We start from the raw sequence: 26,551 nt of genomic DNA, 5'->3' as shown, positions 1-26,551 counted from the left end.
GAAATTTACTACTTGCCCAGGCTACCAGAATCCTTGGAGCTGTCCTCTCACCACTGCTTCCTGTCCTGAGTGGTGGGATTGCAGGTGTTCACCACCACCTCTCCTGCCTCCCACAGAACTTTGAAGACTTTGTCACAAACCAGGAAAGACCTTTTGTTCCAAGTACTCTAAAGGATTGTATTAAATCTATATATGAGGGCTGGGCTGCAGCTCAGTGTCAGGACCTTTGCATGGCATAGGTGAGCACTGGGGGATGCATTCCAGTACTCCAAAGTAAGTAAGGAAATGCAAATTTAAGGAATCTCCAGATGGACTTGCGCTTTCTTCCTAGTTAGGAGTTCCCTGGTCTGTCCACTGATCAGTATCTTCTTTAATGTCTTTCAGTTTCTCCAAAAGAAACCTGTACATTTGGAGGGTCTTATTTCCAGGATCTTCACGTTGTTGACACTACTGTGACCATTCCTCTTCATCGATTCATTTTCCTGACTGCTGCCAGCATTTAGCAGTGTAGTCATGGGGCTGGAGAGATGGCTCAGCAGTTAAGAGCACTGGCTGCCCTTCCCAGCACCCACATGGCAGCTCATGGCTGTCTGTAACTCCAGTTGCAGGGGATATGACACCCTCACACAGAGAGGGATAATATACGTAAGCTAAAAATAAATAATTACTTAAAAAAAAGAAATGTAGTCACGACACACTTATATCTTCTATACAATGACCTACCTTTCTAAATTCTATTAATTTAATAATATACTCACAGATTCTGCTGGGTTGCTCACATAGATATCCAAACTGACTATAATAAATGGTGGTCGTGTCTTTTTCCATTAAAATTCTTGTACCTTGACTTTTTTCCCCCAACATTAAAGGGTGTTCCTTGGCTGACCAGGAACTCACTGTGTAGACCAGGCTGGCCTTGAACTCAAAGATCTGTCTGCCTCTTCCTTTCAAGGGCTGGGATTAAAGTTGTTAAAAGCTGGACAGCCATGCCCAGCTTGACTTCTTTTCTATTTTATAGCACCTGTAGGGGAATTGACAAAATAATGAATGGAGGCTTGAGACCAGCATTAGACTGTGTTTGCTGGTGTTGTCTGTGCAGGTGAATTTGTTTATCACACACACACTCACAGAGACAGAGACAGAGAGAGAGGGAGAGAAATACAGACAGACAGACAGACAGACAAAGAGAGAAAGAATACTTCTGCTTGTCCGTTAACAATTGAGCTACTCCTCCAGCGGCAACCTATTTCCTATGGCTGTGTGTTCTGAGTACCACCGAGCAGGTCTGTACCTGTCTATTTCCAACCTGACAGCAGTTTCTGGAGAAAAAGCCTTAACTAAGACTATGTAAATCTTCTGACCTGAACTTGAACTATGGGAAGGGGAGGCAGGGGAGGGGACTCAAGAAAAATGTGTCACCTCCAGGACAGAACGAGAGATGAGACGGGAACACAAGTTGAAGGAGATATGTTTAACCACACACAACATTGCTGTTGGAGGGGTGAGCCTTCCAGTACTGGAAGCATTCAACTGAGCTGGATACCCATTCTATGGATCCCATACAAGATGCTCATCCTCAGTATTTCATGGGGTGTGGGTTATATCCTGTTTCTCATCTTTTGCTTCTTCAAGTCTAAGGTTTTGTTTTTTTAATAAGATCTGTTTGCATAGTGCTTTTGAGGCTGCATTAAATGCAGAGGCTGGTCTTTTGTACATTAATGATATTGATAAACACATATCAAGAGTGAGTTTTAAAAATAAGAGAATAAAAGCACATTAGGATTATTTTCTTTTAATACTTTTTAGAGAGGATTTGGCAAATTGGGGGAGGGGAACCGTGAACAGAATGTATGAAAAATAATTATTCTCAATAAAGAGAAACAAGAAACATCTAGCAGATATATATCATAGATGTATATCCCTTAAATCGTAGAATAAAATCAAATTTGTTATTCTTCATTCCCAGTGTTCTCAAGTTTGCAAAGCCTTTTAAGGTTTCTAAACATAAAAACCACAAGTCTATATGATCTTTTTAAATAACAAACATAATGATCCAGGTGTTCAGTGATTTAAAATCCGGAATAAGGGAGGGAAGGAAGGAGGCAGAAAGGCTAGCTTTATCAATAGAACTGACTGGTTCTTGAATAAAAATAAGGAATTTTGAATGAAGTTTTGAAAATCTTTAAAGATGGAGGATAATTCTGTGGCTTCGTGGTTTTATTTTTACTCTTTCATTCACCACGTTCCTTCTTTCTAGCAAGTCTCCAGTTCGTTGGCAGATAAAAATACATCTGCAGAGTTGCCCAGAAGCTGCGCCATCAACTCCGTAGCCAACAAGCCTCATTTTCTCGTGCCGCTATAGACACGTCTCCCTCCTCTAGTTCACCGGGATCAAAGTCCTTTTCATTCTTAGACGAGTTTTCTCGGAGGAAACCTGAATCCAGAGTTGATCCCAGATGGGGTCAATCCTTGAAGACAGACAGATCGGTAATCATGGTGCGAACGCCTTATCTTCCTGCACAGCCTCGCCCGAGTTGCGCCCCCTCTCTGCGCTCCGTGAGAATACGGCAGGCAAGTCCAGAAATCCGTTACCAGGCTTCTGTATCCCTAAAGGCCATTCCAAAGGCGGAAGAAGATCGGGACAACCTCTGTATTGATTCCCCGGGCCATGCGGGTCGGGAGCGCATCGGGTCGTGTTATGGGCAGGTGAGGCTGGCGGTTCTATGAACCGCAGACACCTGAGCACCCCTGGCTAGACGCGCCCGGCAGCCTCCAGCAGCTGGCACTCGTCTGCTCGCCCCCTGGAGCCGGGCGTCCACGGCGGTGGCTGTGTGGGTTGTTCTGGGCGCAGCGCAACAACGCCTTGGTATAAGGGTATCGGGGTCCCCAAAGTGAGCAAGCCTCCCCTATAAACTTAGTATCTATTACCAGACACATCCACGCCCCCTCCCCCACACTTCCCTTCAGGAAGGAAAACAAAACAAAACAACCCCCCCCAAAAAAAAAACCCTAAAAACAAAAAACTCAAAGCTTTCCCGCCGTCTTCAACGGCGGTGGAGGAGAGAGGGTGTATCAATTTTCAATCCTTGGCTTTCTGGATAGGTCTTTTCTTGCCTCCGAATTTGAGGATCCAGTGGTTAGCGTAGGCAATGGTGGGGACCAGAGAGACTCGCTTTAAATAAGCTTTCTCGTGACTTGCACTTGGCTTTTGTCTTGATTGTTCGTTTATCTTGGGTGAAGGGACACCTGGGGTGCAAGGTTTCGGGGTGGAAGCTGCCTTGGTAACACCAGCTTTATTTTCTTAGACTGAGTGGCACAGATGAGGACAGCGACGTGCTTCAAAGATGCAAGATTTTTAGATTTATTATTGAGGGGTGTTCCAGATGATAAGAAACTTAAGCTCTCAACACCCCTCCCTTTACCTGACAAGCGTCCCGAGGACCCTCCCATATCCGACCACCGAGATTCCAGAAAGCCTGGAAACAGTCCCACAAGGTCCAGAGCCAATTTCTGGCTTGCTTGACCGAAACAAATCCACTTGGGAGGTGGGGGCCAACTCCTGGGAGACCCCCAACTCGTAGGAGAGGTGCGCGAGGCAGTGGACCTGGGGCTTGTTTTAAAGAGTTTATTCTATAAATTGCACGTGATGGAGGTATGAGGCAGAGGGTTGATTTTAAAAATGTTCTTCCCTTTTTTAAAAAGAGGAGGGGGGAAGAATCAGACGTTAAATTCTTTTGCAAACATTCATGCCTAAGGTAGGGCTGGATCAGGCAGCCCCGGCCGCCGGAACCGGTCGGACAGGTAGCGAGCTTGTTGACACCGTTATGTTGCAGGGCGCATGCTCACTCCCAAGTTTCCTGGTGCCTTTTCTATTCCACCTTATGAAACTTTTTCCCCGGCGTGGTCTCACGCGCGATTTAAGGCATAGGTGTCGCCGAGCCCGGAGGCTGCGAGTCACCCGGAGTGAGGGGAGAGGCCGAGGCAGCGCGGCAGGGGGTGCAGGAAGAGGGCAGGCAAGGCGGGAAGGTGGGCTCGGGACTCCGGGAGCCAGGGGATCCAGGCGCCTCCACCGCCACTAGCGGGGAACAGCGGGGAGGAGGGGGCCGCAGTCGGAAGAGGGGATCCCACCATGCCCAAAGTCTTTCTGGTGAAGAGGAGGAGCCCGGGAGTTTCGGTCCGCAGCTGGGATGAGCTCCCGGATGACAAAAGAGCAGACACCTACATCCCAGGTGAGGAGCGTGGGGGCCCGGCCTGGGTGCGGGGCTCCCGGGTGGGGGCAGGGTGACCGCGGCCTTCTGCTCGCGATCAGGGCTGACGTTCCTACCCCTTCCCCCTCTCGACTGGGGTCGTGGGGGTTCTTGAGGGAGGGGGAATCGAGGACCAGGTTGGGAAACCTGGGACGCTCGGTGCTTTCTCCCTAGACAGGGCTAATTGCCTGGCGGCGGGACCGTTGGCTGCAGCGCGGGCCGAGGTGGCCCTGGAAGGGGGTGGGTGGGAGGTACCGAGGGTTTCTTTGCCCCCTATGTCCTCTAAGCCGCACGTAAAGGTCCGCTAACCTCTCTGGAGCGAGGCAAGGCGAGGGCACACCCGCCTCCGCGGGCGCGGGAGAAAACTTGGCGCGCGGGGTTCTCCGCGGCGCATGGCCCTTGGTGCTTCGTGGGCGCCGGGGTGGCCTGAGGACCGGTCTCCCGGCACCCTAAGTTAGTTCGAGGGGCCGATCGCCCGGCTGACTCGTCTACCCTCGGGACGTCGCCCACTTGGCGAAGTGCCCAGGTCCGGGGCGGGGCGGCGGCACCGCCCGCAGGTCAAACTGCCGTGGGCGCCCGGGCGTGACTCCGCGTGTGGTTGAATGTCGGGGTGCGGCCCCCTCCCTCCACAGTGAGCCTGGGCTGTCTGCTCCCCGACCCCCCCGAGGACTGTCGCAGCGACGGCGGCAGTAGCAGCGGTTGCAGCAGCAGCAGCAGTAGCAGCGCTGGGGAGCCCGGAGGCACCGAGAGCAGCTCGTCCCCGCGCGCGCCGGAGCCTGAAACTCCTGAGCTCCACGACGCCGAAGGCCCCGATGGACACCTGGCAGCGATGCAGCGCCCGGTTGCCAGGTCAAAAATCAAGGTAGGGTGTCGACTCTGCCCCCGCCGCCACCTGCACCACGCCCTGGCGTCCGGCTCCGGAGCCCCGGCGCCCCTCCCTGCCGCGCCCGCCCGCGCACGGGGGCCCAGGCGCCGCACGCCGGCGGTCACTCCTGCACCTGCCCCTGGGCGGCAGCCAGGCTCCGCGCGACCTGTCCTCTGTGCCACAGTGCCCGGGTTGCCAGCATCTTAAGCGGATCCAGCCCCCAGGGTGGTGGCCCTGTCTGACGCTGGTAGTGGCCCAGCTATCCGGGTTCAGATGCCCACCTCTCCAAGGCCAGACTATTAACTAGGCGACCCAAGATTTCGGGTGGAGAAGGAGCGCGACCCGAGATCTTAGACGTGATGCCCTCTGGGACGCAGTCCTTGGCACCTCGAGGTCCTGAGAGTTGTGTTTCCCTCCTTGTTTTGGGGACACAGTGAGCCTTGCAATCACCGCTATTCCCAGTGCCCTGGTGGTGGAGCCTGTTAGACGGGAAGCTGGTTGTGCAGGGCACTGTAGATTTGCCTTTTCTCTCAAATCTTCAAGAATTAAATTAGTGGGTAAAAGATGAAAGGGTTCACCTGCAGATTTTTTTAAACGTTCCTACCCTAGTGGGTTGGAATGTCCCCCTCAAAAGCTATAGAAGGCAACGTCTTATCTGGATGGCCATCAGCGCCTTGTTGGGTGAAACTTCCATGACCACCTGTTCAAAGGTATCCGCTACCCCCAGGATTAAGGAATCCTGCCCCGCTGACTCAACGGCCCGCCAGAGGGGGAGGGGAGGCGGCGCGGTTTTTGCATAAACCCCAGGTCCTAGCCTGGCCGGCTATAGTGCCACCTTGTACAATATGAGCCATAATTCTAGGGTGCTCCAGAGTATCGGCTATCCAGGTTCCCAGGCCCATGCAGGGAGGGAAGGGTGAGCCCAAGGGTTAGGCTGGGGATAAAGAAAGCAGCCTTTTCTTTCCCCAGGGGTTGGCCGGGAAGCATTTGGTTCTGAATTAGGATTTGAGGCCAGAGCACCGGAAAGACTTGAGGATTGAGGATGCTGCGAGCTGGGGAGGGGGGGGGGGAGCCACGACTATACTTCGCAGAGTGCGCCGAGGTTTAGGGTGAGTGGTCCGGAGGCTTTTGGGCCAGGCGGGGTTAAGTGGGAGGGGAAAGTTTTCCTGAAGCGGAAAGCTCTTGCCCTTTGGGAAATTCTACAAAGTGCCCCACTTGCATATTTATCGCCAGGCTAGAAAGACAATTGTAAGGTTGTTTGGGGAAGGACAGTAGTTCGTTAGCTTGCCCCTCCTCCATCGCCATCTCGGTAAGGAGAGAAGCCAGTCTCATGAGATTTTGGAAGATCTCTTTTCTGCCTGGGGCAGACACAAGTGTTGGAATTTTGGATTAAGGGAGTCAATAAACCCGTCATTTCCAAGATAAATTGCCTCTGTGGTGGGGGAGGGACTTGGGCATATTTGCAGTCCGTTAACAAGCAACCTGCTCCCCACACTTTTCCATTTCCTAGGGAGTTTTTATTCATTGAAAGCGGTCAGGTTCCTACCCTTCCTTTCTAGGCCAGCGTTGGAGACATTTTGGTATTAGGATTGCCAAAGCCTCCGGAAATATCTGCCCTGGTATGGACAGTTTTAAAATGACTGATCAAATTGCCCACCTCTTAGCACAGTGTGTGACTACTTCACCGGGATACAGAACTCAAAGAATTTCCTCTAAGAATTAGTTTCCTAGCCTGGTGGGGTGGCCCATGCCTTTAGTCCCAAAGCTCAGGAGGCAGAGGCAGATGGATTTCTGAGTTGCAGGCCAGCCTGGTCTATATCATGGAGTTCCAAGCCAGAGAGGGCTGCATAGGATGAACCTGTTTCAAAACAAACAAACAAAAAAAGCTTGTTTTTTTTTTTTTTTTTTTTTTTTTTGACTGGAAAAGGACGAAAGCCATTCAAGAATGAAATGATCGTCCCTACCTTCTGTGTTAGACAAGCACCATATAACTGAGTTGCCTCCCCAGCCGTGTGTACGGTTTTAATTACTTGAAGACACACATTGGGCAGTGGGCTTGTAGGACCAAAGAAAGGGCAGGTTTGAGCGTGTGCCCTACCCAGAGAGGAAAAAATAAAAACCACAATAAAACATCCAGCAGCATACGTTATGTCTGCTCTGTGCAAGACAGACAAGAGATAAAACACTCCTAGTGTGTACCTTCCAGAACACGCTAGCAGTAGTGGTTACGTGTCTATGGACTGCATCTGTAAGTTCTGCAGAACTGTGCAAGCTTGGGAGTTTTTCATTGCTCTGGGCTCTGGTTTCCTTACCTGTAAAATGAAGATATTCGTGCTCTCTGCCTGATGGGCAAAGGGTGCGATGCAGAGACCATGATGGTCCCTGGTCCGGCAGGGGAAACACCTGCAGCCCTTCTGTAGAGGAGAATGAGGACCAAACTGGAAACGCCAGCAAAGATGTCATTGCTGAGCTGGGAAGGGTTTCTGATTCGGATTCCAGGGCTGTGGAAATGAGGGGGACTGCTCTTAGGGTGATGCGGGCAAGCCCTGTGCTTGAGTAAGGAATCAATGTTCTGGGGAGCAAAGGACAGGAAATGTGCCGGTTAGGATCAGGGACAAGTTGGCAGCATGGAGCTGGAAGTGAAGCCTAGGAAAAGACAAGAGCCGTCTAAGGGCCAAGCTACGTGGGCAGAGGAGTAGCTTTTGAAGGCTTCTGAGGAGGGAAGACTGAGAACATCTTACTCCTCAAAGCCACTGTGAACAACTGTGTGAGTTCAATGAATAAACAGAGTGGGGAGCCATTAGCATTCGTGTGCCCTCACTGACTGCCCCACAGGAAGTCATCAGACAGCCACCTGGGGTTTGACCACCTGGTAATGTTGGCTGTGGTGAGCGGGTCTAGGAAGAAGGCTTGGAACCAGGCTGGGAAGATGGAGCTCATCCCTGTTTGTCTGACATTTCATTGCGGGCTTTTGGGGCAGGTTGTGACGTGATCTCTTTAGGAATTCTGTAATTTAAAAAAAAAAAGCAGGTTGTGGTGGGGAGATGCATCCGTCTGGGGGTTCCAGTCAAGGACCTCATTTGCAGATCCCTAACTGTGGGCTAGACAAACCCTGGGCATAAAGGTGCCCCCTGTCTCTAAGTCTTACCCCAAACAAAAGTCTAGAGCGAACTTGGTGAGTTGACTCACTGTGGCTGGCAGGACCCTGGTGCAAGTAGGGACTAGCAGACGAATTTCCGTTTTCACCCCATCCTAATCTGTTCTCTTTTGGCCTTCCCCTCCCTTGTGCGTTCTGCAGAAGTATAGCCAGGGCTGGTGGCACAACGCTTTTGATCTCAGCACTGGAGGCAGAGGCAGGCCGATCTTTGTGGGTTCAAAGGCACCCTGGTCTACATATGCAATTCCCGGTCAGCCAGGGCTGTAGAGTGAGACCTTGTCTCAATAAAAAAGAAAAAGTATTCAACCTTTTATTTGGCTCTCTAGTGGGTGGTGACAGTCTGTGTCGAATGTGTGCCCTTTTTTCCTATCAACTTTAATTATGAAGAGTTTCAAAGACGAAAACATCTGTCACTTCGTCCCTGCCCGTCCTTACTGGCTTCTATCCCCCACCTGCCCGTGTAAGACTTTGAAGCGGTTTTCAGATATACTACAGTCATGTTCTACATAACTACGGGCCATACGTAGAACTGTGGTCCTGGGGGGTTTTAATGCTGCGGGACGTCTTAGCCGGCTCAGCTTGTGTAAATACACTCTGCAATGTCCATGCCGTGGCAAAATCGCCGAAGCAGGCTTTTCTCGGAATGGGTCCATCACTAAGCAATGGCTGACTGTATTTCCATTATAAGTGGTTCCAAATGGGCCCCAATCACACCCACTTGAATTGTGTGTTCACATTGTTAAACGGCTTGTAAATGCCTGCTCGCCTCCTCCCGTTTGTTTAATCAGGTCCGTGTAATGTCCACACGCTGTGATTGACATTTGGCATGGCCTTTAGTTGCTTTTCATTTACATACCTTTTCCTCCCCATTTTTATGTACTTGTAGGTTAATTGTTGGAGCAAGGGGTCTTTTGCTTTGTAGAGGTCCCAGCAGCATTAGTCACCTTGGGCATTTCTCGGTCTCCGTTAACTTCAAATGGATTTTAGGGATAAGGGTGTACCATCCAGCAAGCAGGACAGTCCTTGTTAAATGTAGCTTAAGTCACATAGGATTAAAAGAGAAAGTCCTTAGTGCTGCTGAACTGGCCGATTCTGCATAGAGATTTCCCATCATAGAAAGCTGCACGGGACAGCACCGTTCTGTGTGCTTGATCAGCTATTTGGTTTTGGCTTGAACATGTCACTGTGTGTGTGAGAAGGTGAAGGGTTGGGTTCCATAAACAGGCAGTGCTGTTTGTTACCTTTCTGGGATGGTAGGAGCTGTTGATGCTTAGGGCATAAATATTTTGGCATTGCAAAATAGTGATATTCCAGTTCTGTTCCTCTGTTAGCTGTAGCTGATATTGACCTTGAGGCCTTGCTCACACTAATCACCTGCCTTCCCGTTGAGTCACACCCTAAGAGACCTCCAGAAGACACAAGTCTTTGCTTTGTTTTGTTCTTAGGTTTTTCGAGACAGGGTTTCTCTGTGTAGCCTTGGCTGTCCTGGAACTAGCTCTGTAAACCAGGTTGGCCTCGAACTCACAGAGATGGGTCTGCCTCTGTCTCCCAAGTGCTGGGACCAAAGACATGTGCTGCCACCACCCGGAAGAAGGCATATTTCTGTAGAGACAGAGTTTTCCCTCACATTCTGTTTGGTTTCGTAGGGATAGTATATTAGGACAGTCAGATGAATACTTGATCCCTGTTTGGTGTGACTGTGTACACCTATAGTCCCAGCACCCAGGCTATCTATAATCCCAGCACCTGGGAAGCTGAAGGCAGTAGTCTCTGGCAAGCCAAGCTGTGTAATCACATAATTTTATATATATGTGTGTGTGTGTGTGTGTATGTATGTGTATATATATATATACACACATATCTATCTATCTATCTATCTATCTATCTATCTATCTATCTATCTGAGCGTAGTGGTGTACTCCTTTAACCCCAGCATTTAAGAGGCAGGCAAATCTATGTGAATTCAATTCAAGACCAGCCTGGTGTACTTAGTGAGTTCTAGGACAGCCAGAGCTACACAGGGAGACCCTGTCTTAAAAAAAGAAAGAGTAATAACAAAACCAAAAAACAAATAAAGAAAACCCAACAATGAGAAGTGTTGGTTTCCTTTATGAATGAAGATCATCAAGTGATTGACAAATTCTTCAGTGTCTTTTTTTTTTTTTTTTTTTTCGATACAGTGTTTCTCAGTAGCCTTGGAGCCTGTCCTGGAACTCACTTTGTTGGCTTGACCTTGAACTCACAGAGATCCTCCTGCCTCTGTGCTGGGATTAAAGGCGTAAATGGCCACCGCCCAGCGAAGTGAGGCAGGGTTTCTCTGTGTTGTCCTTGAACTCACAGAGATCCACCTGCCTCTCTCTGCCTACTGAGTGCTGGAATTAAATGCCTGAGCTACTACTGCCCGGCTTCTTCAGTGATCTTAATTAGTTATTTCTTAACAATTGCTTTGATCCATATTTCTGTTTAGCTTGTGTATGTGTGCAGGCCTTGGCCCACTCTGAGAGACAGTTCTCTCCTGTTAGATAGGTCCTGAGCTTGAACTCAGGGCCTCAGGCTTGGGAGAAGGCGCCACTACCAGCTGAGCCATCTTGTTGATGTTCTCTCTCTCTCTCTCTTTCCCTTTCTTAATTAATGAGTATTCATAATTCTGGGTTTCAGGAAGGTATTTTCATGTTAATTATTAGTCATTTTAAATATTGTTTTGAATCATATATTTAAATAGTTAAAACTATCATTGTACTTTTATCTGGACAGTGGTGGTGCGCACCTTTACTCCCAGCACTCGGGAGGCAGAGGCAGGTGGATCTCTGTGAGTTTGAGGACAGCCAGGGCTACACAGAGAAACCATATCTCTAAAAAAAACCAAATCTCGAAAAAAAAAAATCAGAACCCAAGAAAATGGTTTACTTTTTAGAAGAGAAGGGAAACTGCATGTAGGTAGAATCGCCACCTGTCCTGTCTCCCTGGGCTTCTGAGCATCTTCCTGGCTGCACATTCGGCCAACCAAACTCCTTTAAGAGCAAACTCGGCAAAGTCAGGAACATGGCCTTCTGGACTTGTATCCTCAGCACTCAGTTAAGTGAATGACCACCAGCCTACAGAAAACAAAAATACAGACCTGGAAGGAAGAAGGCCACAACACCTAGACAGGAGTTATGTCATATGCAGGGGATAATATAGGAAGCAAGAAGAAAAGGGAAGTGTGAAGAAACGCTTGATAAACTCGGGGAAATAGAGAAATATGAATGAATGAATGAACGAACGAACAAACGAATTGGAGTCAGTGCTGGGGCTTCAAATCAGGGCATCAGACAGGCTATGCAGACACATATACCTCTAGCCTCTGCCACAGTTTTAAATCTGAATGCAGATGAAGTGGATTTTTATTATTGGAAGAGACCTTGCAGGTTTAGTTGCAGAAAACAGAACCCGCTGCAGCTATTTTAAGTAAAGAATGGGTAATTGCACGGCACTAAATGAACTAGAGACGTAGAACTCCGAGGAATGACTCAGAAGCCTACAATGCAGAACCAAACCTCTGAGGCAGCTGCTGGGTTAGGGTTCTCTCTTCTGCCCCACCCTCACCCCCTAACCCCCTGCAATTTGATGCATTTGCTAATAATCCAGGGTCAGATACTTCGCTCCTGCCTACCTCTACTCAATTAACTCGGGGCCTAATCCACATTATTTCAGAGTTGTGTAGCTGATAGAGCCCAACTTAAGCTTCAAGTCCTAGGTTCGAGGGAATTTGGGAAAAGGAGTTTGTAACCTTGCAGTAGAAGAAGGCTGGCAAAAGGGAGTTGGTGTACATAATGAGAGTCCCTACAGTATAGCCTCCTTGTTCAGGGGAAGAACTGTAGAATGCAGAGAGTTTTCACTAAGTTCCTGATAGTTGTTAGCGGCAGGGGTCATTTCATTGTTACAGTAGTGCCTTGCCATAGTCGACACGTAACTTGGACGCTTGAGCTATTATTTGAGTCATAGGTTAAGGAATATGAAGTTGTTCCTCATGTGATATGAGATAAGAAATGAGGATTCATGGCCAGACCCATATCCTTGTCTTGAGGAAGATGTAGGCACAGAATTTGGGGGGAACAGACATTCAAAATCTTAATTTGGCATCTGTAGACCATGTATCCACAGGTCAGTCCCATATCCTTGAGTCTTGTTTTTGTTTGTTTGTATGTTTGTTCCTAGACAGGGTTTCCCTTAGTAGCCCTGGCTTGTTCTGAAACTCACTCTGTAGACCAGGCTGGCCCTGAACCCACAGAGATCCGATACCTACCTGTCTCCCAAGTGCTAGGATTATAGGTGTCTGCCATCACTGCCAGGCAAGTCTTGGTTTCTTACTTATTCACAAGTCTAACTTATTTATTTTTATTCGTGTGTGTGTGTGTGTGTGTGTGTGTGTGTGTGTGTGCCTGTGTGAGTTTATGTGCATGATGTGTGTGCAGGTGCCCACAGAGGTCAGAAGAGAACACAGTATCATCTGGTACTGGAGTTGTAGACAGTTTGTAGGCGCTAGGAACTGAACCTTGGGTTTCTGCAAGAACAATAAGTGCTCTTGGTCGCTGGGTCATCTCATCTCTCTGGCTCCACTTCCATTCCCTTTTTCATCTCGTCCTTTGAGGAGGTCCATTCTGCCATGTGCAGGAGTTGAGGAGCCTGAGGTGATGAATGGTACACGAACCCAGGAGTCCCAAAGGAGTTGGAGCAATGTATTTAGCATGTTTTGAGCAGGTGGGTGCAGCTGACACACATGGCAGTGGAAATCTTATCCAAGTGGCCACCAGAAAGTGTCCGGGACTCAGGATTCTCCAGTGGATACAGGAGCACTGATTTAGTGGCCTGGTCGGTGGAAGCATCCCACGACCATAAAGGGCTGTTCCCTTCTGGGTAGGTTTTCCCTTAGAAGTTTGGCAGGCAATGATCTTAGACACCTGGGAAGTTGGTCATCACAGCTCAGGTCCTTGCCTCCCTGGATGCTGCTGACACTTCAGACAGTCCTTACATAACGACTGGTTTGTTGTGGGTTGATTTTTTTTTTGTTATTGTTTTTGTATTTTGTTTTGTTTTTGGCCACAGAGGCCTGCTTTTTAGAACTTAGTTGGAATTTGGCTTCTTTTATTAGATGAAAGCTGAGATCCAACAGAGAACAGGGCTGTGAGCAGAGACAAGCCAAGTCCTAGGCTTGGCGAATCGCTCATCCTCTCTTTATCTTGCTCTGAATTAATTTCCAGGCTGATGTCATTTCCCAGCCTCTGTGGCAGTTTCTCTACTTCGCTAATAAGCCTTGGCAAAGTGTTGACTTCAGATAAGGTGAGGCTGGGGAGCATTTCCAGAAGATCACCCTCCCGGAAACTTGAAACAGCACCTAATAGTTAAATGCGTTAATAACTTCCATTTCAAACACAAGCAGGGGGCTGGAGAGCTGGCTCGGTTGCTGAGAGCACTCATTGCTCTTGCAAAGGACCCAGGTTCAGTTCCCAGCATCCACAAAGTGACTTCTAACTTCCATGACTCCAGTTCCAGAGCATGTGATGCCCTTTCTGTATTCTTCAAGAGTACCAGACACACACATGGGATGAACATAGACTAAAAAGTAAATCTAAAAACGTTTTTAAATAAGTAAATTCTTGAATTGCAAGCAGAGATAGAGGAAAAAGTAGGCTGAGTCAGTAAGAAGCCATGTAGCTGCTGCAGGAGACAGATGCCAGGTGGAATTTACCAGTGGGCTACAACCACTTGGTGATACACAGATGAATAGAAATGCATTAATTTAAGATATATAAGCTAGCCAATAAGAAGCATGAGCTAATAGGCCAAGCAGTGTTGTAATAATAAAAAAAAATAAAATAAAATAATTAAATCCTTTAAAAGAACAAATGATGCCGACCCTTCTTGTACATTGCTGGGGTCAGATTCAACCACAGCTTTTTTTTGGGGTGGGGGTTGTTTGTTTTTTGTTGTTTCATTTTGTTTCGAGACAGGGTTTCTCTGTGTAATAGTCCTGGCTGTCCTGGAACTCGCTCTTGTAGACCAGACTGGCCTCGAACTCACAGAGACCCTCCTGTCTCTGCCTCCTGAGTGCCGGGATTAAAGGCTTTCACCACCACCGCCCAGCTAGCCGCAGAATTTTGGGTGAAGGACTTAGGGCTTATGGCTCACACTAAAGGAGAATTCTCTCTCCCATCAGAGAGAGCAAAATTGAAAAGCAGAGTAAGGAACAGGGAATTTTGACCAGTTATCTTTGTGTGTGTGTGTGTTTTCTTGCCATGGTTAAAGTGTGTGTGTGGAGGAGGTGTCAGGAAATGTCTTGCATGAGTTGGTTCTTCTTCCACCATTCACCGTGTGGATTCCAGGGATCAAACTCAGAATCATCGAGCTTGACTACAGCATCTTAACATGCTGGGCTGGCCCTCTCACCCGCCCTCGGATACTTTTGTTTTAGCGTTATAGAAATCTGGAACCGCTCTAAGTGTAGTAAGACTTACTTTTGCTGCTGCTTTTTAAAAAATAAGTAGCTTTCTTCTCTTTAATTCTTTAATTTACTCCCAAGAGGCAAATGCCATTATTCATATTTTGGGGGTGACAAAATTAAGGCGGAGAGAAGTTAAGTTGCTTGCTTACATTCTTGGGTTGTGGGAAGGAATGAACGTATTGAATTTGGGAAGCCGGGAAACTGGCTCTGCTCTTAGCTTCTCACACTCCTGAGGAAACTGTGTGGTACCTCTTAGTATGTTTACATGTAGAGGAACTGATCTGGGGTTGTGGTTTGGGCTTTTCAGGACAGGGTTTCTCTCTGTAGCCCTGGCTGTCCTGGAACTCAGTGTATAGATCAGACTGGCCTTGAATTCAGAAATCCCCCAACTCTGCCTCCCAAGTGCTGGGATTGCACCATGCTTGTCCTGATCTAAGGTATTAAATAGGTATTTAAAAAATGGCATTTCATATCACACAGATGGTCAGAGCTAAAGATCTATTCAATCTCTTGGAATTTCTTGCCTCTCTATGGTTATTTGTTGTGCCTTTGTGGGGGTGGTGCAAGCTTGTTCACGTATGTGTGGGTGCAGCCTATGGAGGTCAGAGAAAACCCCGGGTGTCATCTTCAGAGATGCTGTCTCTTTTCTCTGACTGTGCTGGAGGCCACCAGCCAGGCGAGACTGGAATCTCTGTCCCTGTGCTGGAGGCCACCAGCCAGGCAAGACTGGAATCCTCTCTTGTGTCCCCAGCTCTGGGATTCGGCCATATTCCACGGCATCTGTCGTTTTCAGGTGTTCTGAGGCTCTAACGCAAGTCTCTGTGCTTGTCAGCACTTTGCTTACTGAGCTAGCTCCCCCATCCGCCGCAGCAGTCTTTTTATAATTACCGTGGTTAAGATGTAATTTTGGTCTAAGTTTTGGTTCATGATGTAACTTTGGCATATTACCTGTAGAGCCAAGTAAAGAAATCAGAGTGGCTGCTCTGCTTTGAACACCGAGGAGAGAGAATGTTAGTTGTAAACCTGTGGGAGCATAACAAAGATCGCCCAGACAGCAGACGCGGGACCTGGGGAGGGAGGACCGGTCCAGGAATCAGTCATGTCTGCTGTGTCCTGGGAGGGGGGACTGAGAAACATGGCAGGTCGGATCTAGGGATGCAGCTGCGTGGTAAGAATGGGTTCTTGATGTACAAAGATTCTACATTCCATCTCCAGTTCCAAAGTTAACAAGGAAAAAATGCAAGCAGTATGACAAAGCTGATATTCTGGAAGGAAATCTGTTTGCTGTTGATCTTTAGTGTTTTATTTTCATTTATTTATTTTTTTTAAAATGTATTTATTTTATATGTATAGGAATTTTGCCTGTGCGGCTGTCTGTGCACCATGCGAGTGCTTGGTACCCATATACACTGGGAGAAGGCCTTGGGTCCCCTGAGATTGGAGTTACACACAGTTGTGAGCTATTATGTGGGTGCTCAAGATCGGACCCAGGGCCTCTGGAAGAGCAGCCAGTGCTCTTAACCACCAAGCCATCTCTCCGGTCAATTTATTTTCAATTACGTGCATATGGGGATCTCGTGTGCACGCGAGTGCGGGTGCCCTCAGGCCAGAAGGCAGGGTCAGAGACCCTGGAGCTGGAATTATAGGTGATTGTGAGTCACCTGTCAAGCATGAGTAATGGAAACTGAACTCAGGTCCTCTGCAAAAGCAGTCTGTGTTCTTAACTGCGGAGCCACCGCTCCAGCCCACTGTTACTGTTTTAGCTAATCCATTTCTTCTGTGCAAGTAAACCCAAATTGAGTAGCTAAAATAATGTATATCCTATTTTGTTTCTTTCTCTCTTTCTTTTTTTGGGGGTTTGTTTTTCGAGACAGGGTTTCTCTGTAGCTTTGGATTAAAGGCGGGCGCCACCGCCACCCAGCTGTATAGCCTATTCTCTGTATCTGTGGAGTGGCTGGGTAGTTCTTGGTGGCTTTCTCTGGAGGTTGCAGACGTCCCCGCTGGACTGCTTAGGACTTAGTACATTTATTTTGAAGCCCATACTAATAGGCATAGCATCCAGTCTCTTGCTATTTACTATAGACCAAGTTTTAAAGCACCACACGTGAAATACACCTACAAACCAAGTACCCCTTTCCTTATGAGAAGTGGTACACAGTCTGGCAGAAACTAGTTATTGACAGTGGTCCTTAGCCAATTGTTTCTGTCTCTTTACGTTTTTTTTTTTTTTTTAAAAAATACTTATTTGTTTTATGTGTAAGAGTGTTTTGCTGCATGTATGTACATAGATCATGCGTGTGCCTGGTGCTCGTGGAGGCCAGAAGAAGATGTTAGATCTCCTGGCATTGGTGTTACAGACAGTGTGAGCCACCATGTGGGTGGGTGCTGGAACCGTCCTCTGGAAGAACAACCGGTGCTCTTAACATCTCTGAGGCATCTCTCCAGCTCTTCATTCCTTCCTCCCTTCCTTCATTTTTGAGACAGGGTCTCCTTTAGTAGCCTTGACTGTCCTGGAGCTCACCGAGTAGACTAAGCTGGCCTTGAACTCACAGAGATCCGCCTGCCTGCCTCTGCCTCCCCAAGAGCTATGGATGAATAAAGGAGTGTCCCACCACACTTCAGTTGCCTCTGTCTTGTCTGGGAGTTCTTTATTCTCTGTCAGGCGACCTCTGCCCTCTGTAGCCGTGTCCTTTAGAAGCCTAGAGTACTCAGTGGGCCTCAGTCTTTCTCCTTTGTCTTCAGAGCTCTCTCTTGTTTGTGGAGTAGATCTTACCCATTGGGTGCCCAAGGTGGACACTGCCCTTTTCCACACTCCTGTGACTGCCTTCCCAGGCCCTGGCAGCTCACACTGAACCAGACAGATGGCTATTTTCCACCATTTTCTTATCTCTCCTCTCAATTCTGCTTGGCCACAGGACTTGGTTTTTCTGCCACCCTCTCTCTCCCTCGGTGTTCCACATCCCAGCAACTATGGCATCTTTTTGGGAAAAAGCTACTTTGACAGTGCTTTGACCAAAGGGCTCATCGGTCACTTTAGTGCTAATGCAGACACCGAGCCAGTAAGAATGAACAGGAGAGGAAGCAGCCTAGGAAAGCCTGTCCTGGCATCCTACGGCCTCCCTGGGTCCTGAGGTCGCTCCCGGCTGCCCAGCGCACTAGGTACTGCCCTTGGGCATGGAGAAATGGGAGGCAGCGGTGTGAGTGGACATGGGTTTTCTGTCCTCAGGGCCTTGAGTGGAGGAGTCCACATGAACCCCTCAGAAGTGTAAATGTAATAGGCTATCTGGAATGGAGTGGAGCAAAGTCCAGGCAGCTCTCTATACCCGAGGCGTCCACATCCTGTGGATTCAACCCATTTGAAAAGAACACAGTGTCCATGCCAAATATGTACAGATCTTTTTCTTGTCTTTTGTCCCTATTCCTTAAATAGTACAGCATAACACTAGTCACATAAAGTTTACGTTGGTACAAAGTTCTATAGACATCTGTTTAGGTCATGTAGATGTAGATGGGATGATACCCAAAGCCACAGTGTTGTTTTATATCAGGGCCTGAGCACCCGAAGGATTTAGTGTCTGCACAGGATCCTGATCTCCATCTCCGTGTCAAGGGATGACTGAACTCTAAGGACTAGTGCCCAGCCTCATTTCTCTTTCCTCTTCCTTCCTTCCCCTCTACTAACTCCCCCATTTATTTGTTTGTTTGTTTATTTAATACAGGGTTTCTCTGTGTAGCCCTGGCTATCCTAGAATCCACTCTGTGACCAGGCTGGCCTCGAACTCAGAGATCAGCCTGCCTCTGCCACCCAAGTGCTAGGATTAAAGGTGTGCACCACCACCGTCCAGCTATTTCTTTATTTTGGTAGTAGTAGGGCTGGAGCGCAGGACCAGCCTGTCCAGGTTAGTGCCTTGATGCTGAATTGCACCTCCAATCCTTGAGCTCCCTACAGGCAGTTTTGGCAGAGCAGCTGGGTCTCCGCTGGTAGCACATCTGACCTTAGAGCACATCAGATCTGGTGTTTCCCATCATATCGACGGTCAATCCGGTGTTTATCCAGGGAGACAGCAGAGGTGGCTGAGAGAATCCTGCGCTGGGGATGGTGGACAGGCTGGAGGCTGGAATTCAGTTGTGATCTCAACTGGTGATAAAGCTCTGGAATCCTGACTCGAGTCACTTTCCCAAGTGGTGGTTTTATTTGTGCACAGTTTGGGTATCTGGACCTGGGGCGTGGCCCAGCTAGGCAGTTTTCATCTGAGTGGTGTTGTCTGGGACCACTCGGTTAGGTAGTGGTGACCCTGGGTTGGATTGGAAGGTGTATAGATAGCACCATGGTGCCCCCTGCATGGGGCTCTGGCTCTCCACATGGCTAACCTGGCCTCTGTCGACTTCAGACATGGAGGCTGGCTTTTGAGAAGCAGGCAGTGAAGCTCCCAGGTGTCCCGTATCCCAGAATTAACATATCACTTCTGCTCTCTGTTTAGTCATAATCCCTGCCCTGGTTCAAGGGGAGAGAAATCATCTCCATCCTTCCTCTATTTCTTTTACAAAATTTGAGTTGCATTTACTTATTCTGGGGGGTATGCTATGGTCTGTGACAGCTTGCGGGAGTTGGCTCTCTACCTTCGCTGTGTTGGTCCCAGGGATTAAATTCAGGTCATCAATCTTTGTCACCAAGGTTGGCAGCAAGTGCCTTTCCTCACTCAGCCACCTCTCCAGTCCTGTTTCCATTGCTTGGAGTCTGGACCAGTACTCAGAGGCGCAGAGAAAAGAGCTGACTGTGTCTGTCTTTGGGAGCCCTTGACAACAAGACCCTTTCCTTCTGTTCTTCCATCCTCAGCATTTGTTCCTTCCTCATGGTGCAGGCTGCTGGGGCTCTAGCTACTGGGAACCTTGCTTTTCCCTTAAGGAGATGCCTTTTTCTTCAGTCAGGTGATCACATGTCTGTCTTGTTAAAAGGCTGCTGTCACATGCCTTTAATCCCAGCACTCAGGAGGCAGAGGCAGTCAGGTCTCTGTGAGTTCGAGGCCAGCCTGGTCTACAGAGAGTGCTTCAGGACAGCCAGGGCTACACAGAGAAACTCTGTCTCAAAAACAACAAAAGGCTGCTGTAAGACAGTGCAGAGATAGAAAGGAAAGATGCTTTGCAAAACCATTTCCCAGTACTGGCGTCTTCACACCTGTCTCAAAGCTGAGCCTGCTTGCCCTTAGAGGGAGCAGAAGCCATAGCCAGGCTCGACCTAGAGAGAACCTATCTGGTTTCCCAAATGAGCCCCCGTGATCTCACATACTCTCTCTCTGCTCCCAGTTTACCACAGGCATGTGCAATGACTCCGTGATTCACAACTGTGACCTGTGTGGCAAGAGCTTCCGCCTGCAGCGCATGCTCAACCGTCACCTCAAGTGCCACAACCAGGTAAAGAGGCACCTATGCACCTTCTGCGGCAAGGGCTTCAATGATACCTTCGACCTAAAGAGGCACGTTCGCACACATACAGGTGAGGCTGCGCATGTGACTTGTTCACTTCCGGTTCCTTTGTCGTCCATCCATCCGTGTCATGTGTCTGTCCGTGTGCCCTCCCCTGCCAGTCTTGTCACCTGTCACATGCGGACCACCTCTCATGGCCTAGTTTTGCTCCTGTAAGGCTGGGCACGATGTACAAGTTAGAGGGAGGCTAACACAGAAAGTCTCTGCTGTAACGCAGCCCCCTTAGTCTGACTGCAGAATGGGATGCTTAGGACAGGCTTCAAATATTTTGTGCCTCCTTCTTGACTCTTGCTTTATTATTGTCGTTAGGTTTTTTTTTTTTTTTTTTTTTTTTTAAGGTAAAGCTTTGTCATGTGATCTGGCCTTGAATTCTCCAACCTCCTTCCTGGGCTTTCCAAGTGCCAGGATTGAAGGTGTGCACACACGCTCCCCTGTGCCTGGCTGACCTCTTGAAGTAAGCCTGATCCAGGGCTTCTGATCCTCCTGAGGCAGCAGAACAGCTGCCCTGAGTTTCCTAATGGAGCAGGCATTTTCCTGGGAACCTCTTCCTTGGCTTCCCAACTTTTCTTTCTTCTCCTCTGCCTCCTCCTTCTCGGGATAGAACCTAAAGCCTTGTGCATGCTAAGCCTTGTGCATGCTAAGCAAGCATTTCCCCACTGAGCTACACTGAGCCCATTTTCCAACTCAGGCAGTCTGGATTTGAGGCCTCCTCTGGTGTGTTTCAGAGAGTCTGGAGGATGATTTTTTGCCTCGGTTGCAAACCTGCTGATTGGTCACAAGCTTCATTAGTTTTATCTTAGGCACATCTGGCCTCTAGGCTTCTCCACTTGAGGCCCAGTCTGTACCTTTGGCCCAGTAAGTCCTGGAGGAAAATTACAAGGATGCCACATCTCTGCTCAAAATTCTGCAACTCCAGGTAGAGTAGATACAGGCTTCTCCAGGTAGAGTAGATGCAGGCTTCTCCAGGTAGAGTAGATGCAGGCTTCTCCAGGTAGAGTAGATACAGGCTTCTCCAGGTAGAGTAGATACAGGCTTCTCCATTTCACATGAGGTCTCTCACTATGTGGGTCTAATCATCAAATCTCCATCAACACCATCCCATCCCATTTAAACATGACCCATCTTTTCTTTTTTCTTTTTTGTTTGGCTTTGCAAAATAGGGTTTCTCTGTGTGTAGCTCTGGCTGTCCTGGAATTTGCTCTGTAGACCAGGCTGGCTTAGAACTCAGAGATCTGCCTGTTTCTAATGCTGGGATTAAAAGCGTGTGCCACTGCGCCTGGCTATGATTTTTCTTTATTTGTATATATATGGTACCTGTTTCTTGTTGTTTTCTCACTTATGTTTTGAGACAATGTTGCCTGTAGTCTAGGCTGGCCTTAAACTCTATATTCTCCTACTTTTCTTGGGTACTGGAGTAAGAGCAGCTGGGGGCTGATAGCCATGAGTTGTCACTGATCTGGGCAGGCAATGGTGGTGCTAAGGGCTGGAGGATGAGGCCAGGCCTGTGATTGTCTCCTGGGCTTTACCAACCATCAGCATGATTTGACGACAAAAACGACGTTGAAAAGTTCTCAAGTGTGTTAGTTCATGTGATCCAATCTCACTGGCTCCAGAGATCGTCCTGGGATTTAGTGGAAACTTGGTCTTTGCCTTTGGATGAGCTGCGAGCATCACAGTTTGGTTACTGACTACTCTAAGTGTATTTAGGCCAAAAACAAAGATACAGGCACTTAGCACAAACACAGCAGACGGCTGAGTGAGGGATATGTTTGCATGGAGCCCAAAAGGACCAAGCCTTAGCATTTTAAAAACCTGGCTAGAATCCTAGGAACCTCCATGAGAGAATGGTTAGCAATGTTAAGTTCAGCAAAGACACGAGTGGGCCATAGCGCTAACCTTGCCTCTCACCCGCCACCAAGTGCATGACTTCTCATCCCGGGAGCTGGGAGGGCGTCCAAGGAAAGACTCAGAATACAAAGGAAACTTTCTGAGAAAGGTTCAGGGAAACAAGAGCCTGAAAATATCTTATGTTAATATCCAAACAGATGAAAGAAAGGATTGGCAATCCTTATTTGGGGAATGACGTCACCAAGAAAAAAGTAACCATAGGGTTCTCTCTCTCTGACCGTTTCTGTCTCTCCGCGGTCTGTGTGTGTATCCGGAGTAGGGAGTGAGGATGTGGTGTCATTGAAACAAACTCAGTGATGCCGAGGAAAACTTCCATAGCATTAAAAAATAAATGTGTTGGTAGCTAGCCATGGTGGTACATGCCTATAATCACTAGGGAGGTGAAGAAAGGAGCATTGAAGCTGCAGGCCAGCCTGGGCTACAAAATGAATTCTAGACAAGCAACAACCCCCCCCCCCCCCAACACACACAAAACCAAACAAACCAGAACTAACAACGGAAAGCAGCAAATGAGTAACAGTTTTCATTCTATGGAGTCTTGAGTCCTGCGTCCTGGAAGCTGTTCTATATTAAAATGATGTTTGAAGTAAGGGTTCCTGGGAGAACTGGGAAAGAGAAAAGTGTGTTAGCCTCAGCCCTACCTCAGAGGGCTCTGGGGTTTGAAGGATACCTCAGTGCTGTCTGGTGCACGGGTTTGTGGACCCATTTCAATCAGGCAAAAACAAAAAAGAAATACTGAAAACATTTTTTTATTCCCCGGCGTTGGGAAAGTTAGTTGCTAGTGCTCAATCTTGAAGAAGGGGACACCCAGGAGCTGTTCGCTGCCAGCTCACGTGGCCACTGGGGCTAAGCATCAGCCCAAGAAGTTGGTCTGGGTGAGGAGCCAACACTATCTTCTGTATACTTGACAGAGACAATTGCTTTCGTCCAGTGTCAGGGTCAGGGATACAGAGGCCAGACTCATCCACATTCAGAGAAGCCCTGAGCGTTAAAGGAATAAAACATGTATGTTCAGTTCACAGCCTGAGAAAAATGCCACAGATCTGCTTTTATAGAACGTTCTTTTGAATGTCCTACACTTAGGCCAGCTAGGTTACTTCTAAGAATGGCTGCCTGTTGGCAGACATGACTTGTTTGGGGGAGAGAGATCTGTGAATTTGAGCGAACATTACTGGCCAGTCCTTGTACGCTCCATACCAGGTGTCCACAGCTATACTGCGCAGTGTGGTTTGAGGACCAGCAGCACCTGGGAGTTGGTGGGCGCACACATCGATGCCTCAAGTGCCAGCTTGTTGTTCAGATACAGTATTTATTGAAAGTATTTTATTTTTCTATTTGGTAAAGGCTGAAGACTTCAGATGGCATAAAAAGCTATAGCAAGTCAGCTCCCACAAATGGCTGGTAAGGCCACACACATCAGTGGGTTCTGCTAAGTCTTGGAGTGAGGGTTGGTTGGGTCTGGGAAAATGATAACTCACATTTCTCAAGGTGTGGTGGCTCATGCCTGTAATCCCAGCACTCAGAGGCTGAGGCAGGAGGATTACTGAAATTTAATGTCAGACTGAGCATTTGTTTTTCTTGTAGAGGACCTGGGTTCAGTTCCCAGCAGCCACACTGTAGCTTGCCAGAATCTGTAGCTCCAGTTCTTCGGGAGGGAGGTGCTGGGAAGGGTCTGATGCCTTCTGACTTATGCAAGCACTGTGCTCGTATTGTAGGCTCATACACATAAAATAAAAATAAATACATTTTGTGGATTTTTTTGGTTTGTTTTTGAGACAGGATCTATCTCACCATGTAATTCTGGCTGACCAAGAACGCACTATATAGACCAGGCTGGCCTCAAACTCCCAAGGTGTTCACGGTTATCTTCAGCTGTATAGTGAGTTTGAGGCCAACCTGGGCTACAAGAAAAAAAGTAAAAGGAACTTTGAACCTCCAGATAAAGTAAGAGGCTCATGCCTTTCCTGTGGACTGAGTTCCATAGAGAGAACCTGAGGAATTCCAATTTGAGGTCAGGCCTGGGGAGGGGCTGCCCACAGGACAGGGGGCCCTCTTACCTTATCTTACATCAGGGGCTACATTGAGAGAGGCCAGAAGGCAAACAAACCGCAGCCTGACTAAAGCAGAGAAGACAATGGTGTCTTTGTCTGGAGCCTTAGGAGAAGGATTGACTGGATTGGGAAAAATGCAGAGCAGAAGTCTAAGGCAGGGCTGTTAGCTGAGGAAGCTCGGAATCCGCTCCCCAGCAGCCCCAGCTCGCCTGTGGAATTGCCTCCTCAACGGTTTCATTTTTAGTTTAACTTACATTTTTTTTTAGCCGAAAAGATAATATATTTGTATGGGGGAAATTGAAAATAAGATTTTTTTTTTTAAAGCCAGCCTCCAGACAGCCCTAGTTCCTTTCCGAAAGCGATCTGCCATTTGTCTTCTCTCCTGGACGTTTCTAAGGCGCGCAGCTGCTGTCGGGGGAACTAGACCTCGGGCCTTGCTTGATGTCTATGTAGTGGGCGTACCTTATTCCTATCATCATTGTCCATTTAATACATATCACGACAGAATTTCCACCACAGGCACAGTCCTTTCCCAGTTCCCCAATGGAAGTACTTGCTTCCATTTTCAGGTTGTCATCCCCTCCCCCCACCTCCGCCTTCTGTTTTGTTTTATTCTGACAATGCCACCCATGATTTTTCTCTCTTTTCTTCCTTCCTTCCTTCCTTCCTTCCTTCCTTCCTTCCTTCCTTCCTTCCTTCCTTCCTTCCTTCCTTCCTTCCTTCCTTCCTTTTTTTGGTTTTTCGAGACAGGGTTTCTCTGTGTAGCAGTCCTGGCTGTCCTGGAACTCTCTCTTGTAGACCAGGCTGGTCTCGAACTCACAGAGATCCGCCTGCCTCTGCCTCACGAGTGCTGGGATTAAAGGCGTGCGCCACCACCGCCCAGCCCACCATGATTTTTCTTGTACATCCTTTGCCCACCAGCGTGAGTCCATCTCTCACGTAGCTTTTTCCTCAAGTGAACTTACTAGGCCAAAGGGCAGGAACATTCTGGGTTTATGGGCATTGCCTGCTTACCTTGCTGGGAGGCCGCCCTCAAAGTCTCCTCCCACAGGGAGGCCGGTTGCAAAGCTTCTTGTTGGAGTTGACAGTTGGATCAAAGTCAGGAAAGGAGCCCTTGACCTGAGAAAGGGAAGCTGACAGAGAGTTCCGGTACTGAGGGATTTACCTGGAGATTGGAATATGAGCTCAGCTTGAGGTCAGGAATAAACAACTCAGAACTCTGTTACCCCCCCCCCCAAAAAAAGATCTTTTTTTTAAAACTCGGTAATAAAGGCCTAGAATACAGAATTCAAAAGATCGGTCAGTGAGGGATATCTCTGCTAGTCACCTAGAGACCGCATTTTTTTTTTAAATCCTTTTTTCTTGTTGTGAAAGACATAATACATAAAAAACAGTGTCGCTGAAAGACAAAGGCTAAACGTTTAGGGACATGCAGCTGATTCCTGCACGGCTTGTTTCCGCTGCGTTGCTGGATTCCAAACACTTAAGCTGTATCTGAATTCACCAGGCCCTGTGCCTGGGATAGCGCAGTTCATCCTAGACCAGCCATCCTGGGTGTGAGTGCTGTCTGCATTCTGTGGGTGAGGAGACTGAGCTGTGGAGGGGTTAACAGGTTGACCGTGGACTCCGTTAATGAGTGGCAGACGTGAAGTGCCTGGCTTTTCAGTGGCCTTGGACTTTGGAACTCAGGTAGGTGTCAGTAGGTTAATTATGTCTGGCAACAGATGGCGCTTTCAGTTCCCAGCCTGTTCTGACTAGGACAAGATTGGCTCTTGCTAGACAGAGGACAACGGGCCAGGTGTCACTGTCAGGGGAGGGGAGCTTAGTGTGGATCCCCCCCCCCCACCTTACACAAGGAAGGAATAGGAAACAGCAGTGCTCCAGGAGCGAGGAGCTAATTCCCAAGCCCTGGAAGGAGCTCTCTTGACAAGACATTTGTCTGTAGGAATGAGATTCCAGGGTCCGAAGAGGAAGCAGGAACAGTTTTATAATGGGATCAGTTTTATAAGGTGGACGTGTCATAACGAGAGCTATTATGGTCTGTCTCCTTCTGTGTCTGCATCACGAGGCACCGAGCCTCAAAACCGGGTTCAATGCCTGTACTGTACCCTCTTGGGAAAAACCTCCTAGTCAGACCCTTTCTTTACTGACCAGGTGGTGCAGGATCCCCCAAATCTCCTAACCCTTGCTGGGTGCTCTGTCCATATGTCCATAGAAGACATGTGCAGACTGTGTGTTAAATTTTATGGGGAAAGTGATGGGGTTCTGCTCAGGCTCGGCCTAGTGTGGTCCGGCTCACTGCTGGAGTAGGAAGCTCCACGCCTAGGGCCAGAAGCACAGAAGTGTTCATTTATATAT

General features: G+C 48.2%; 1 protein-coding gene across 1 annotated transcript in view; it reads left to right on the top strand.

Moving 5' to 3' along the window:
* Positions 1-3,063: 3,063 nt before the first annotated feature.
* Positions 3,064-26,551, top strand: part of Ovol2 (ovo like zinc finger 2) — a 32,715-nt gene continuing 9,227 nt past the window's right edge. Inside the window, exons 1-3 of the mRNA XM_050159570.1 lie at positions 3,064-4,229; positions 4,880-5,109; positions 20,055-20,244. Coding sequence (XP_050015527.1) covers positions 4,130-4,229; positions 4,880-5,109; positions 20,055-20,244 — 520 coding nt within the window. The 5' untranslated portion in view covers positions 3,064-4,129. The remainder of the gene's footprint in view (positions 4,230-4,879; positions 5,110-20,054; positions 20,245-26,551) is intronic.

This window comes from Alexandromys fortis, unplaced genomic scaffold, assembly GCF_014885135.2.
Source record: "Alexandromys fortis isolate MF-2015 unplaced genomic scaffold, M_Fortis_MF-2015_v1.1 scaffold_115, whole genome shotgun sequence".
In the NCBI taxonomy this organism is placed as follows: Eukaryota; Metazoa; Chordata; class Mammalia; order Rodentia; family Cricetidae; genus Alexandromys; species Alexandromys fortis.
Note: the sequence above shows the minus strand (reverse complement) of the source record. Positions and strands in the feature narration are given on the sequence as shown.